Here is a 16,512-nt window from a genome sequence, read left to right as displayed (position 1 = left end):
ATACCAGATTCTGCCAGCACAATTGTTGTCTGTATGGGAGACAGATTCCTGATGCTTCCTACTCTGCCATCTTCCCACAATCCTCTGTCCACAGTGACTTTTTAATATAGGTTGTTCTGCCAATTTTGAGGCTTAGAAAGGTTGAGAAACTTGCCTAAGGTCACACCCTTCACTACGACACGACTCTGTCTCATTTTGGTATAGCTAAAAGAATATAGGATATTCACAAGAGTTTATAAAAGACTCTAAAGAGGTGCAAAACACTTTGAATAATGGCTGTACTGTTGAAATAAGTTTAAAGCCTTCACAAATGACTACTCTGAAGTAGATATTTTGTTACATATTATGTGATAAATGTCATTGTTACTCATTCATGCACCAAAACGAAACACTAAGAGTCATCATTTAATCCTTGCTTTCCAATTCGGTCACCAAGTATGTTCAATTCAACCTCCTTAACAATGCTCTAGAATTCATTATTACTTCACCTGTATTGATAATGGTTTTTCAATAAACTTTATACTTAGAACAGTTTGGGATTTAGAAAATAATTGAGAAGAGTACAGAGTTCCTACATACCCTATCCCCAGTTTCTCCCACGTTTAATATGTTATATTAGTATAGTACATTTATGACAATTAAAGAACCAATATTGATATACTATTATTAATTAAAGCCCATACTTTATTCAGATTTCCTAAATTTTTGTCTAGTGTCCTTTTTCTATTCTGGGGCTCCCATCTAGAATACCACATTACATTTAGTTGTCATGTCTTCTTAGGCTCCTCCTGACTGTGATAGTTTCTTAAGACGTTCCTTGTTTTTGATGAACTTGACAGTTTGAGGAGTACTAGTCAGGTATTTTGTAGAATGTCCCTCAGCTGAGACTTGTCTCACATTTTTCTCATGATTATACTGGGGTTATGGGTTTAGGCGAAGAAAACCACATAGATAAGTGTCATTTTCATCACATCATATCAAAGGTACAAACCATCAGCAAGACCTTGTTGCTGATGTTGACCTTAATCACCTGGCAGAGGTACGCTTGTCAGGTTTCTAGAAAACTACTTCAAAGCAGCTACAAAGACATTTCATTCTCCTCTCCCTGACAATATTTTTAGGCCTCCATTATAGCTTGTCTAAATTACTACAGAACACTTCTAATTGTTTTCTCTACTGCTAGTTTCATAACTCAATCTTTTCTGCACATGATTACCAGAGTGGTGTTTTTAAAATGCTCATTTGGATCATGCCACTCCCAGAGTTAAATGGCTGCATTATCCATTATCCTCAGACTATGTTTCAAAGATTTATTAAAAGCCATCAAGGCTCTTTGGAAAAATGACTTATTCCTGTGCAGGAGCAGGTAAGGTACAAGATGAGTCTGGAATATATTGCTGCCCTGAAAGTAAGAAAATTCTCAAAGAATCATGGGGACACGTCAAAAGGACACAGCAGCCAGCTTGAAGGAGCCCCAAATGGACAAAGCAGGGTCAATTTGAGAGTAATGGATTACAATTCACCAAGTAAAATAAGAGTTCATGAATTCACACTGATATAAATGAATAAATAAATAAGAAGGGAAAGCTCTTCCTTACAGAATCCCAATCAACAAAGAAGGAATGAGGGAGTGAGAATATCATAAATGGATTTAAATTTGGTGAGGAAAAGTTTGGTAAGGAACAAGATATATAATCTCACAGTGTCAAATTAATAAACAAAAACCTCATCACATTGCAGCTGGGAGGCCAAAAGGGGGAGCTCTCACGCTCTATGTCAATAGCCCAGCCCAAAAGGAAAAAGAAAGACTTCCTCTTCTTGACTGGCAAGAAGCTCAGTCAATGAGAGATTGTCACAACTCAGCTAATGAAAAGCCACTACACATAGAACTATCCATTCTTCCAACGGACTCTTTGTTCACAATAGCCTTCCCAACTTCCTCTTCCCTTCTATAAAAGAGTTTCTCTTCCTTTGCTGCTGGGGGATTTGCACATGGCTTGCTATAGTTGCAGACCCTAAATTGGAATTCTTTGCTGATTCTGAATAAACTCATTTTTGCTGAAGAAATAACTGGCTGTCAATTTGTTTAAGTTCAATAGTAACAACACAAATTACTTTATAATAAAAAGCAAAATAATAACTTTATAGTAGTGAAACTTGGCAGACGTCACTTTAACCAAGTGATCAAAGCTAACATCATCAATTTTGAGACAAACCAATATCATGTAACTGTTACATGGTGAACTGAGAAGATATAACATCATTGGTGCACCTGCCAAAAAATGCACAACCTGAATCTAATCATGAGTAAATATCAGAGAAACCCAAATTGTGGGACTGTACACAAAATAACTAGCCTATACTCTTCATATATATCAAGGTCAAAAAACATAAAGTAGGATTGAAGGAGTGTTTCAGATTAAAGGAGACTGAACTGACACAACCACTAAATGCAATTCATGATCCTGGAGTGGATCCAGGACCCGGGAGCTGAGGGGTGAAGAGTAGATGGGACTAGGGTTTTGGAGTGGCTGGGAGGGGGAGATTGTTATAAAGAATATTATTGGTAAAGTGATAAAATTTGAACTTGCATTGTGGATTAGACAGTAGGATTGTACAAATGATAATTTTCCTGATTTTGATTAACTATTAGGTTATATAAAAACCAAAAAATCACTGCTCTTAGGAAGTGCACATTCAAGTATTTAAGGATAAAGGCTGCAATATCTCAACTTACTCCCAAATAGATCCCCAAACAATGGGTATGGATTTTACGTACACACAGACACACACAATTATTTCTTTTTATATATGGGGGGAGAGAGGATAACAAAGCAAACAGGGCAAAATGCAAACAATTGGTGAATTTGGATAAGTGGTATATGGGAGTTGCTTGTATTATATTTATAACTTTCTAAAAAGTTTAAAAGTATACCAAAATAAAAATTACAACAAAAAGAGCCAAACACTAAGACTGATCGTTTATAACTTTCATGTCTTAAAGGAACCTCTGAGCCTCTGTACATAGTAGCCTTCTGCCTAAAATGCCCTCCTTCTCCTCACCTGACCAACCTCTACTTACCCTTCTAGACACAAAAAGAGTGAAATTTTTAAAATGAGATGATGTCAGTTTTCTCAAAATTCTCTATTGGTTTCTCCTCGGGTGTAGAATATAAATCTGGCCCATGAGGAAGCCAATAATGTCCAAGAGAACTTTTGAAAATGTTCTGTATTTGTGCTAACATAGTAGGCACTAGCCACAAGTGAGTGACTAATGAGCATTTGCAGTGTGGCTAATATAACTGATGAAATGAAATCTTTAATTGCATTTAATTTAAAAAGCCACAAGCAGGTAGGTAGTGGCTGCCATAAAGGATAGCACAGCTTTAAATACTCCTAGTCCCCCGCCATGTTTCGGACCTCATTGCGCACCACACTCCTATTTCCCTATGCTACAGTCACACTGGCTTTTTGCTGTTCCTTAAACATATCAACCATATTTTTGCCTCAAGCATTACATTTACTATTCTCCCAGCATGGAATACACTTCCCCCAGATAATCACACAGCTCTCCCTCTCACTTCCCTCAGGTGTCTGCTAACATGACATCTTTTCAGTCTGTGTGCCCTATCCTTGAATGCTCTATCAAAAATAGCACCCCCATCACTCCACATCCTTCATTCTGCTTTATTTGTCCTTCATGGCACTTTCACTGATGGACATTATACTGTATATTTATTTTCTGTCAATCTTTTGCATTTCTGTAAGTTTCACACAAGAGGGCTTCCTGTTGTAGTCATCATTTAACCCCAGCAATTAGAAATATAAGTTCTTTGAAATGGTACTCTGGTGCTATCTCCACCAGAAAACAACCCCCATCTTCATCCACTGCCATCCTCTTATCTGACCAAGTCAGTGGTCTTCCAATCTTTCAATTCATGTACCTGCTAAAAGAATGTTTCCCCTCACACATTTTAAAGACTTCTAAAAAAAGTTTTTTTAGAAGTATATATAGTTGCAAAGGATGTAATTTATATGTGCTTCAAAATTTTTCCCCTAAAACTTTAAGTGAGATTTACCTCATTTAATTTATGAATAATGTCTTATAACCTAAGTGGCAGAGGCAGTCATTGTAATTGAACCAATGAGTGAAATTGTATTTACTTTCTGTCATTAAAGTCAGCCTTCATTTTTCAACTCAAATAAATGTATGTTAATACCTGCCCCCATGATCACCATTCTACTTTTCAATTCTAACTGTAAGAAAGATAAGGCAGCCTTGCCAAGTTATTTGTGAGCTGTATGAAATAAAAAGCTGCTCCATGAGGTGTTTCTTGCTTTGCTCTCTCAGGCGATTCTCCCTCTGGAGCAAGGCATTCTGAAATTGCCCTTTTTGTTTGGTACCCCAGTGATTTTTATGTCCCAAAGTAATGTACCTTAACAACATTTGGAAAGCGACAGGTTTGCAATCCTTTTATAAAGTGGCAGAAGGCAGACTGTGAAAGAGGAGGTGGAAAGGAGTACCAAGATATCTCTATCATAGGAATATCATCAGGCAGATAAATGTGAGGAAAGAATACAGATGAAAATTGAAAATCCAGCTACCATGCTCTGAACATTTTCCTGACCCTCAGCAGACTATGAAAGACAGACATTAGGCACCTCTCACATATTATATTAATAACCTGCTATATTGGCATCTACCAGATTGTAGTTGCTATTAAGCTATTTACTTCTCTGTTTCATCACCCTCCAACCCACAGGAAGCTTGAAGCTTCTTCAGAGCCAGGTCCAAGTCTAAGTTTGTTACATATTCCAAGAGTGTGCTTAGCAGAAATATCCGGATAAGACTCATTTTTTAATACTGATAAAGGATTACTAACCAGAATATGCATAAAGAACTACTAACAACTAAAAAGTAGTCAACGCAGTAAGAAGTAGACACTACAATAAAAAAGGGAGGGGGAAAAAAAGGAAAAACATGAGGCCAATTAACATATGAAAAGATGCTTACTCTTAATAATTAGGGAAATGCAAACTAAGTCCAAAATCAGATACCATTTTAAACTCAATAGATGGGTAAAAATTAAAAATAACCAGTGTTGATGACAAAGTAGAACAATGAGAACTCATATATTGCTGGGTGAGACTATATTATAGTAGCACATTGGCAAAATTTTGTAATGTTAACATGGCCTACCCTGCAGCCTAACAATCCCACTCCTAAATATTTATCATAGAAAAATTCTTGCACAAATATTCATAGTATTTTAATAGCATAACAGCAAACAAGCTAACCTAGAATGTCTGAAATGGCCATCGGGAAAATAGATAAATTATAGCAGATTCACTCAATAGAATAATATAGAGGAGTGAAAATTAAACATCTATAGCCACAAAAAAAAATCTAATGAACTGTACTATCATAACGTCAATCAATAAACTCAAATCACAAATGATATAATACAGGATGATACAATTTTCATAACACTCAAAAATAAACACAACTTCTTATATATATAGTAAGACTATTTTTAAAAAAACCAAGAGAATGAATAATGAATCCAAAATTCAGGATAATGATTACCTCTTGCAGAGGGGCACTTAGGCCATGTGATACGTTCATAAGCATTTGTTTCATCGTTATGATTCATAACTTAAAACATTATATATATTCTTTTGTGTTTATCAAACGTTATACTTTTGTGTGTATATGATAAAAGTTTTTAAAAAATAAAGAGATAAAGTTAAAAAATAAAATAAACTGATCACCTACATCCAAAATTAATATATCAAGTATAATTAGGAATAAAAACCATCTGTTGGAACTGCAACTGGGAAATAATTATTTCTTAACATTTCAACCGCTATCACCCTAATCTAAGTTTTCATTATTCTCTAGTCTAGATTATTTCAATAGTTTGCTAACTCCTCTCCCTGAATCTACCCTGACCCTACCTCCTTTACTGTCTATTCTCCACATGGCAGTCAATGTAGTTTTGTTAAAACACGAGTCCTTCCTCTGCTCTTACTCAAAATAAAAGCAAAAGTCTATCCCAAGGGCTAAAAAGCCCCATTACCTCTCCATCCCATCTTCCTCCCTCTCTCCTCTTGGCCCACTCTGCTCCAGCCATCATGGCCACAATGGTGTTCATCAAATGTGCCGAGCACACTTCTACCTCCAGGCTTTTGAAATACTTGTCCTCTATGTCTGGGAAGCTCTCTGAGTTATCTGCATGGCTTGCCTCTTACTTCTATTAGGTCTCTGCTTAAATGCTACCTTTTAAGAAAGGCCTTTGCCCACCAGTGGACTTAAAAAAAAAAAAGGCACCCATCTGTTACTCTCAAGTCGCCTTACACAGACTGTCTTTCTTTCTTTTTTTTTTTTGATGAGGAAGATTCACCCTGAGCTAACATCTGTGCCAATATTCCTCTATTTTGCATGTAGGATACCTCCACAGCACAGCTGATGAGTAAAGTAGGTCTGCAGCCAGGATCTGAACCTGTGAACTAGGGCTGCCGAAGTGGAGCGTGCAGAACTTTAACCACTCAGCCACGGGGCCAGCCCCAGATTGTCTTTCTTCACAGCACTTACCTGCACCTGACACATAATTCTGTTTAATTTCTGCCTCACCACACGCACTAGAACATAAACTCCCCATGACAGCAGCGATTTTGTCTACTGGGTTCGACATTTTATTTTCAGCACCTAGAACAATGTCAGCACGCAAAAGAACTATTTCTTGAATAAATGAATAAAGAGTTTAAAGAAGTGGTTTTAGTGGAAGGAGTAAGGGCAGATACCAGATTACGAAGGTTTAAGAAATAAATGGTTAAGGAGCGACATCAGCATCACGGTGGAGTGAGCTCTTCCCTTAGTCTCTCCCCCAAGATACAATGAAAAGGACATTCATAAATCAAGAGACGAGATCCACACACCACTACAGACATCTGAGAGATCCATGCAGCCACACATCTGAAGGTGGGGCTGCCAGAGCCCCTGGGAGGCAGTGGAAGGAGGTGAGCGGATCTCCTCTCCCTCCCCAAGTGGCAGTGGTCTAGGGTGTGGGACTTCGCGTGGCAGTGGTGCATGGCTGAGAGGAGAAGGGGGAAAAGTCAGCCCTCCATGGGAACGCTTTTGCTCTCAGAGTTGCCTCCCAGACCATGGAAACCCTCTACACAGAGGTGGCTAAGGAACTGCAGGGTCGCCCTCTCCAAGCTGAGCAGCCCAGGCAGCCAGCCAGTAAGTGCAGAGGGGGAGCATGGGCAGGAGAGGGGGCGCCTCTTTCCCCCATCCCGCCTGGCCAGTAGGCCAGGACAGGGGATCCCCGCCAGAGCACCTGTGCCTATGTATGCAGGGCAGCAGTGGGCAGAAGCAGCGAGCCCTGTTGGCACAGCTTCCAATGGATGGGCACAACTGCCAGGGGTCACAGCAGGCTCAGAAAACATAGCTCCTGTCCCCACCAGTGGTGGCAAGTGGAATCTACGAGAAGATATGAACACTATGAGATGGCAGAAGTCCACCTCATCCAATAGCAAGAAGAAATATATTAACACTCCAGACCAGAAGGAAAATGACAAGTACCAATTATAAGAGAATACGATGAAAAACTATATGCCAAACAAATTGGACAATCTAGAAGAAATGGATAAATTCTTAGAATCATACAACCTCCCGAAAATGAATCAAGAAGAAATAGAGAATCTGAACTGACCAATCAGAAGTAAAGAGATTGAAATGGTAATCAAAAACCTCCCAAAAAATAAAAGTCCAGGACAGATGGCTTCTCTGGAGAACTCTAACAAACATTCAAAGAAGATGTAATACCTATCCTTTTCAAACTATTCCAAAAAATTGAAAAAGACAGAATACTTCCTAACTCATCCTATGAGGTCAATATCACCCTGATCCCAAAGCTAGACAAGGACAACAGAAAGAAGGAAAATTACAGGCTAATATTGCTGATAAACATAGATGCAAAAATCCTCAACAAAATATTGGCAAACCAAATACAGCGATACGTTAAAAGGATCCCATCAGTGGGACTTACACCAGGGATGCAGGGATGGTTCAATATCTGCAAATCAATCAATGCAATCCAACACATTAACAAAATGAGGAATAAAAATCACACATCATCTCAACAGATGCAGTGAAAGCATTTGACAAGATTCAACAGCCATTTATGATAAAAACTCTCAATAAAATGGGTATAGAAGGAAAGCACCCCAACATAATAAAGGTCATATGACAAAACCACAGCCAAATTCGTACTCATGAGGGAAAAACTGAAAGCCATCCCTCTGAGAACAGGAACAAGACAAGGGTGCCCACTCTCGCCACTCTTAGTCAACACAGTACTGGAGGTTTTGGCCAGAGGAACTAGGCAAGAAAAAGAAATAAAAGGGATCCAAGTTGGCAAGGAAGAAGTGAAACTCTCACTGTTTGCAGACGACATAATTCTATACATAGAAAACCCTAAAGAATCCATCGGATAACTATTAGAAATAATCAACAACTACACCAAAGTTGCAGAGTACAAAATCAACTTACAAAAACCAGTTGCATTTAAGGGCTGGCCGTGTGGCCTAGTGGTTAAGTTTGGTGCACTCCCCCTTGGCAGCCTGGGTTCGCTTCCCAGGCACAGACCTACACCACTCAGTGGTGGCCGTGCTGTGGCAGAAAGCCACATACAAAATAGAGGAAGATTGGCACAGATGTTAGCTCAGGGCCAATCTTCCTTACCAAACAAAAAAATAGTTGAAGTAAATATGACAAACTATCAACTGTTAAATCTAGATGATAAGCATATGGATATTTACTACTCTAGTATCTCTGTTTTTCTGTATGTTTGAAAAATATCTCAAGTGGGCTCTGTTTTTCTGTATGTTTGAAAAATATCTCAATTGGGAAAAAAAGCAGATGAAATATGATCTGGAACTAATGACTATAAACTACTTTTTCCTTCACAGATATGCTTCATAAAAGGAGAATGGAATGCTATGTTGAGAAAAGTTTTGTTTCTGTTGTTTTTTTTTTATTGAGGTAACATCACTTTATAACGTTATATAAAGTTCAGGTATACATCATTCTATTTCAGTTTCTGTGGAGACTACATCATGTTCACCACCAAAGACTAATTAACATCCATCATCACACACATGTGCCCTATTACCTCTTTCGTCCTCCTCCCTCCCCCTCTCCCCTCTGGTAACCACAAATCTCATCTCTGTATCTGTGTGTCTGTTTTTGTTGCTTTTAAGTCAGAACTCAAAAACAGCTTCATATATTGAAGAAAATGAACAACAGAGAGAGAGATTGAAGATAAAAGACAGACGAACAATTAATGGAGGAAGGACCTGGAAGAGATGGGAATGAATAACATTCTACACTCTGATTTAGCATTATAAAGGAATAGAAATATGGTATTCTGAAAAGGGAAGAAAAGAAATATGGCTAAGTCTGTAATCTGGAACTTACAGCAGAAAAGTTCAGTAAGTTTGAAAATGATGGCTGATGAATTAAGAAGTAAGATAATCTGCTGAAGAGTTAGATATGGCAAAACGGGGACGGGATCTTGGGAAGAACGGTAAGGTGTGAAATAACCACTCTGAGCAAAGAGAGAACTAATCCAGGCCAATGAAAATATACATGGAGCGGCACTTGAGACACAACTTACTGCCAGCAATCTCACTAACAATGCAATTTTCTCTAACACTCAGCTACATGAATACAGGGTACAAAACGTCAGAGGAGGTATACTTATTCAGACCAGACAAAGGCTATTAGACATCAAACTAGGAATCGTGATAAAGCAGAACAGAGGCAATAGGAGTAAGAGAATGAAAGAACTAGAGGGTCAGACTTTTGATAAGCAGATAATTGAAATTTCAGAAATGAGATTATACTGGTAATATACAAGATCTAAAAGGAGAATCAGTTATCCTGTTCTCTACAAGTCTTTTTTAAAGTAAAATAAATTCTCTTTTTGGCTAGTGTGATTTAAATTTGGTTTTACCAAGAGGTGGAAATTGAGACGGCTCCTTAAGGTTTTATCAATTACTGAATAGTTCAGTTTTTTGATCTTATAATGTCTCAACATGATGATGTAATGTGACTGGTTATTAGAAATTTCACAAGTAATTTATTATTAATAACAGCTGAAGTTCATAAATTGGCTTGCTTTTGCAAATTAGAGCTAATTTTTTTTTTTTGAGGAAAATTAGGTTTGAGCTAACATCTGCTGCCAATTCCCCTCTTTTTGCTGAGGAAGACTGGCCCTGAGCTAACATCCATGCCCATCTTCCTCTACTTTATATGTGGGACACCTGCTACAGCATGGCTTGCCAAGCAGTGCCATGTCTGCACCCAGGATCCAAACCAGGGAACCCTGGGCTGCCAAGCTGAATGTGCACACTTAACTGCTACACCACCGGGCCAGCCCCAGAGCTAACTAATTTTAGTAACATAATTCTCACTCATATTCTAATACATTTTCTGAAGTAGGAACTTCCATGGGAGTATGTTGTACATATTATTGAGAACTGCCAACATATAGTACCGCTATCATTTTAAAGCATCTTGTACCATAGAAACTAGTGTCAGGAATGCTAACTATGATCTCAGGCTAAAATTTATTTAAGTACTGGAAGCTAGAAGACTAAGAGCTGTCATTCTTAATTAACACCTTTTACTATATTACAAAAATTAATCTTTATGAGTCAAAACTGCTTATCTTGAACTTTTATGAAATACACATCAAGAAAAGTTTCATTAGAAGGTAATACACAATAAATTAAAAATTTAAGTTCTCATTCCATTCTTCATGCCTATCTTGTTGGTTATGCTAATCTTGAACTTAAGTGACAATCTGGGGTCAACTGAAAGAAAAAGAATGTCAGTGAATTGGACCACACCATAAAAGTGGTTTTTAAAATAATAGCACACTCACATATATATACTTACCAGGTTCCTAATTCTAGTCAATATGGAATGGGAAAGGGGAGTTTTAAAGGTAATCCACAATGGTCTGATGCACTGCTATTAAGAGCAGTATGAAATTCCAACATTAATTTATGTTATATTGAAACCAATACCATCAAATAAAATACTACAGTTCTATAAACTGAGAAGGAAAACTGCACTAATCACTAGAATGTTTTGCCACTTCCATTTAATTTCCTATATGCTACAACAAACCCCTATAACTAAAAACCAAAATATAAAATACTTACTTTTTCATTTTTTTTGAGTTATATTTGACTTGGTAAGCTGCCTGGATTAATTTGTCTGGACCACCATCAAACTGATGTGGAATGACCTTCTGAAAGTGCTAGATAAAATAAAAGAAAAATGTAAGAACTACTTAATGCTGTTTATTATCAACTAATTAACAGTAAAATCTAAAGAAATTCAGGAAATCATGAACTGACTTACCTGTAACATCCCTTCCATGTCGAGTTGCATCAGTTCTGCCTGATTCATTTGAAGAAGTGCTAATCCTACTCGAAAGACTATTTCTAAACCCTGAGGAAAAAAATTATATAAAGCCAAATTTGTCTTACTCTTCCATCAACAAAAACTAATCATTCAAAAGAATACTAAGGTAAACATTTAGGGATCTAAACGAGAGGTTGGCAAATATTTTCTGCAAAGAGTCAGATAGGAAATATTTTATGCTTTATGGTTGTTGTCACAAATACTCAATTCTGACATTGTAGCCCAAAAGCAAACATAGACGACACATCAACAAATGGGCATGGCTGTGTTCCAGGAAAACTGTATTTCCAGAAACAAGTAAGCACAGATTTGGCATGCAGAACCAGGACAAATCAATACACAAATCATAGTTTGCTGGCTCCAGACTAAACTAATTTAGCTTCGTAATTCAAATTGACATTCCCAAGATGTAATTAATAACAATTAACACTGGGTTTAAGATGTAATTAATAACAATTAATAATACTTTCAGTGGCTATCCACCATTGATCACCTATTCTTACCTTCCTATCTTCTCACCCAAAATACAGAAGACCAAGAATCACTACTACATGTCAATGACAATTAAAAGGACTACCTGCAGTGTGTTCATGGAATAGAAGAAAATTACACTCATTAATTCTTGCTCTTTGGGTAACAGACACATTGCAACAACATTAACTGCAAAATTAACTGAAAATTGCAAATTTTCTCTCTCACTAATTCTCACTACCAAGAGGTGACACAGAGGTTTAAGAGTGTGGGATTTTTTTTTTTTTAAGATTTTATTTTTCCTTTTTCTCCCCAAAGCCCCCAGGTACAGAGCTGTGAATTTGTTTTAGTTGTAGCTTCTTCCAGCTGTGGCATGCAGGATGCCACCCCAGTATGGCCCAACGAGCAGCGCCATGTCTGCACCCAGGATTCGAACTGGTCAAACCCTGGGCCACTGAAGCAGAGCATGAGAACCCAACCACTCGGCCACGGGGCCAGCTCCCTGGGCTCCAGATTCTGATTGCCTACATTTGAATCCTGGTTCTATAACACTTATGTGCTATACGTCCATAGATAAGCTACTTAACCTTTCTCTAAGACTCAGCATCCTCATGTATCATCTATCAAATGGGGAAACTAACAGTACTTGATAGGGTTGTTACAGGCTTAAATGAGAGCATACAAGTAAGCAGTTTAGCATGGGATACACAGGTCTCCTTTATTGCTCTCCTCATTGCCCTGCTCTAACTAACCCAATGATAGTTTGCCCATTCATTAGCTTACCTCAGACATAAAGATATCAAATATCCTTGTTGCAATTGGTAGTGGAAAAGTCGTAAGAAAGATAGTCAGAAACCAGGATGATGCATACATTGAGGTATGAAAACTCTGAGACTGAAAATGCACAAAGAGCTCTGGAAGATGTTCCTTAAGAGAGGAAAAGAATTAGTCAAAACATAATAAAATTGAGTATTTTAAACCAGATCATTGTGTAAACACTAGATTACCCTATATCAAACACAAAGATAAGATTAGGCAACATAAGGAGAAGTTAAGATGCAGAAATTGATACATTCAGGTTAGTGGTTACTATCTGGGAAGGGAAAAGGGGAAAGGATGTGGAGTTGGAACTCTGTATTTACAACATTTGTTTCATTAATAAAAAGAAAAATCGAAATAAATGAGCAACACTTTTAGATTTGTTTAATTTTGTTGGTGAGTACATAGGTGTCTGATTTATTTTCTATATTCTTCTATAATATTTTTAAGATTTTTTTTAAAAGAAATGCTATGCTGAAATACTTTCCGATGCAGTCTATCATTGCTCACCTATCCTTGCTTTCCTACCTTCTCATCCAAAATACAGATGCTTCAGCAACTCTAGCAACTCAAAACATAAATGACACATTAACTGAAAACAAACCCAGAGAGTTTAAGCTTGATAAAAAAACAAGCTTACTATTTCAGAAAAAAATTTAACTAAGAATCATCTCAAGACCTACGTTGTCTTTTTCTCTAAAATGTAAAAACAGGGGCTGGCCCAGTGGCACAGAGGTTAAGTGCACACGTTCCACTTCGGGGGCCCAGGTTTGCCTGTTCGGATCCCAGGTGTGGACATGGCACTGCTTGGCACGCCATGCTGTGGTGTCGTCCCACATATAAAGTAGAGAGAGATGGGCACGATGTTAGCTCAGGGCCAGTCTTCTTCAGCAAAAAGAGGAGGATTGGCAGCAGTTAGCTCAGGGCTAATCTTCCTCAAAAATAAATAAATAAATAAAATAAAATATAAAAACATTTTGAAAAAAAGGAAATTAAATAAATAAAAAATTTTTAAAAACATTTTGTATATCTCCTTCCTCCAGCTACACATAGAAAAGTTAGAGGATTTTAAAATTCCTGTGGGTAAGGCTGCCAGGGAAAAGGAGACTCACAAAAATGGCTCTGATGCCAGCTGAATCATTAACCTATATTCTTAAATTCTGTTTATCTAATTGAAATTTAAGTAAATGAGAATATTTACACCATTGTATTACAAGACAACATAGTAAACTTATTTATATATAGAATATATAAATTAAATTCAGAAAATTAAAATATTTCAGAGGTGTTTTTCACTTGATCTTGATTCCTCTCTTCTTTACCCTCACATAGTCACTAGACTCCGAGTCTTAAACTGGCAACATAAAAAGGACGGAAACATTATTTTTAAAAAAGATTACAACCTGGCAAAAAAAAAATGAGATAAAAAGGGAAAGCAAGAGGGCAGGACTAAAAGAGAAGGCAGAGAAAGTCTCAAAGGAAATGAACTGACGTCAGTGTCATAATGTCATGGGTTCCTGTAAGAGAGCATAGTCTACGTAACAGTAATAGGATATAATAGGGCATAATAAGGAAACTCATGCATTTGGGCAATGGGGTGATGAGACATTTGACACAAATAATTGAGGTTTGAATATGAGAACTGCAGCCACATTCCCGACTGCGTTCCACTGCAGAGAGCACCAACGGGGAAGTAGGTATAAATTGTCCATTAATGGACCAACAACCACCATGTGATTAAAACACTGATTTTTTTCCAATTGCTTTGATGCTTTTAATGTTAAATTTGTTTAGTTGTCACTCAAACCAACATGGCAAAAAATATAAAAGCAACATGCCCTTTTGTTAACTCTACACTTTTACCTGTATCATGCATTCAAACTGGTACATACAAAGGCCCAGCTCTGCCATCGTTGGTTTAAAAAGTTCACGAAGTCTATAATCTTGCATTAATTTAACAAATACACAGAAAGCTTCTTCTTCGGGCATCTACATTAGGAGAAAAAAAATAGGTTAATGTTCTGTGATACACAAATAAGCTAAAATATATTTCAACTATATTATATAAATGCTGTGTCAAGTGGCCATGTGATGCAATGTTAAGAGGAAAGGACTAGAAATCAGAAGGTTCTAATCTCCCATTCTATCACTGAGAATAGGAAGCTAGAGAAATCTTACAACCTATATGACTAACTGCCTCACTTGCCTATTTCATTAATTCAACCAACAAATATTCATTTAGAGCCAGATATTTCCCTCTCTCTGGATATTTACCAGTGAACAAAATAAACACAATCTCTACCCTCCAGGAGCTTGAATTTTCCAGCAGGGAGAGATAGACAATACATGGAATAAATCAATTACTATATATGTCAGATGGTCATGAGTGCTATGGAAATCAAAAACAAAAGTAGGGTAACAGGAAAAGCTGGGAAGATACACTGCTATTTATGCAGGTAGGTCAGGCAAAGCCCCGTGACAAGGCAACATTTGAGCAGAATACTGAAGAAAGTAAGGGAGTAACTGAGGAAACAGTCCTGGGAGAATAATACAAAGGCTTTGAAAAGGATTTGCAGCTCAAGGAACAGCATATAGGATATTACTAAATTAGACATAATGTTTCAAGCAGAGATTAGGTTATAGAGGAGAAATAACAGACAATAAAATTACGTGGGGCTTTAGAGGCCACTGTAAGGATATGGACTTTTACCTTAAGTGAGATGGTAAGATTTTCGAAGATTCTGAGCAGAAATCATATGATATGGTGTAAGTGTTAAAAGAACTTGTAAAATAAGTTTTCAAAGATTCTGTAATTGGAGTTTAAAGGTATCAATTTCACATTTTATGTGTAACTCACAAGAAAATTATATCAAATCAGATAATGAATGTAAAAGCTCTGTAAAGAGCTACACAGATACTCGGAATATTTAGTCAAATAACATTTATCCAAATTACCGTCTTTCTCAAAATGATAAAATTTTCTAATGCTCATTCACTCGCATTATACCAGCATGTTTCAAAAGAGGAAACCGGAAAGAATCTCTAGGCATTCTTGTTACTGAAGACTGCTTCTAATAACAATACATTTTTCCTGGCCTCAACACAGCCACAGAGAGGAGCCAAGAGTAACTCTTGGCAAAACCCATACTTTCTTTCTCCCAATGCATATGGCCACAATTCTGCCTTGCAGACATCCTTATTAACCCTATCAAGTCCTACAGCCCCACTGATTTATGTCAGTCACTACAAGAAGCCCAACATCCCAGAACTCTCATCCTAGGTAATTTTATTGCTCCCCTAATCTAAACCCATTTCCAACCTTCCCTAAACCTTTTCCACAGCAGTTTCTGGAACTCATAATCTGCCATCAATAAAATATCCTACCTATAACCTCAATCTCTTTACTAAATGTCCTTTCACCTTTCTCCTCTAACTGAAATCGGCTCCCTCCTAACGTGGCTGTTTTCTCTCCCACAGCACTGGAAAAGGCCAGGGAGTAGAGGAGTCTGTGTTCCTCCCTGGACCTCACTGCCTCATTGCTATTACATTAACTCCCCCTTCTCTCTGAAACACATGCCAGCAGATATCATTCATTACTCCTCTTTTTTTTGTAGCATCTACAAACCTTTGGGTCACCCTCCCAAAGCCTGCTCATTTGCAAGAGGATGATTTCCTTAGCCAGCAGATCATTGACTTCCTTTCCTCCAATGATCCTGGCAGGC

The 16,512-nt window shown here is 37.5% G+C and overlaps 1 protein-coding gene across 12 annotated transcripts in view; it reads right to left on the bottom strand.

The window, feature by feature from the left end:
• Window positions 1–16,512, bottom strand: part of EVI5 (ecotropic viral integration site 5) — a 223,019-nt gene that overhangs the window by 135,962 nt on the left and 70,545 nt on the right. For all 12 annotated transcript variants that reach the window (XM_070268726.1, XM_023641642.2, XM_070268727.1 and 9 more), the window contains exons 6-9: window positions 14,654–14,779; window positions 12,755–12,898; window positions 11,438–11,527; window positions 11,236–11,333 (exon numbers count right to left, since the gene is read on the bottom strand). In XM_070268726.1, coding sequence (XP_070124827.1) covers window positions 11,236–11,333; window positions 11,438–11,527; window positions 12,755–12,898; window positions 14,654–14,779 — 458 coding nt within the window. The remainder of the gene's footprint in view (window positions 1–11,235; window positions 11,334–11,437; window positions 11,528–12,754; window positions 12,899–14,653; window positions 14,780–16,512) is intronic.

This window comes from Equus caballus, chromosome 5 (assembly GCF_041296265.1).
Source record: "Equus caballus isolate H_3958 breed thoroughbred chromosome 5, TB-T2T, whole genome shotgun sequence".
In the NCBI taxonomy this organism is placed as follows: Eukaryota; Metazoa; Chordata; class Mammalia; order Perissodactyla; family Equidae; genus Equus; species Equus caballus.
Note: the sequence above shows the minus strand (reverse complement) of the source record. Positions and strands in the feature narration are given on the sequence as shown.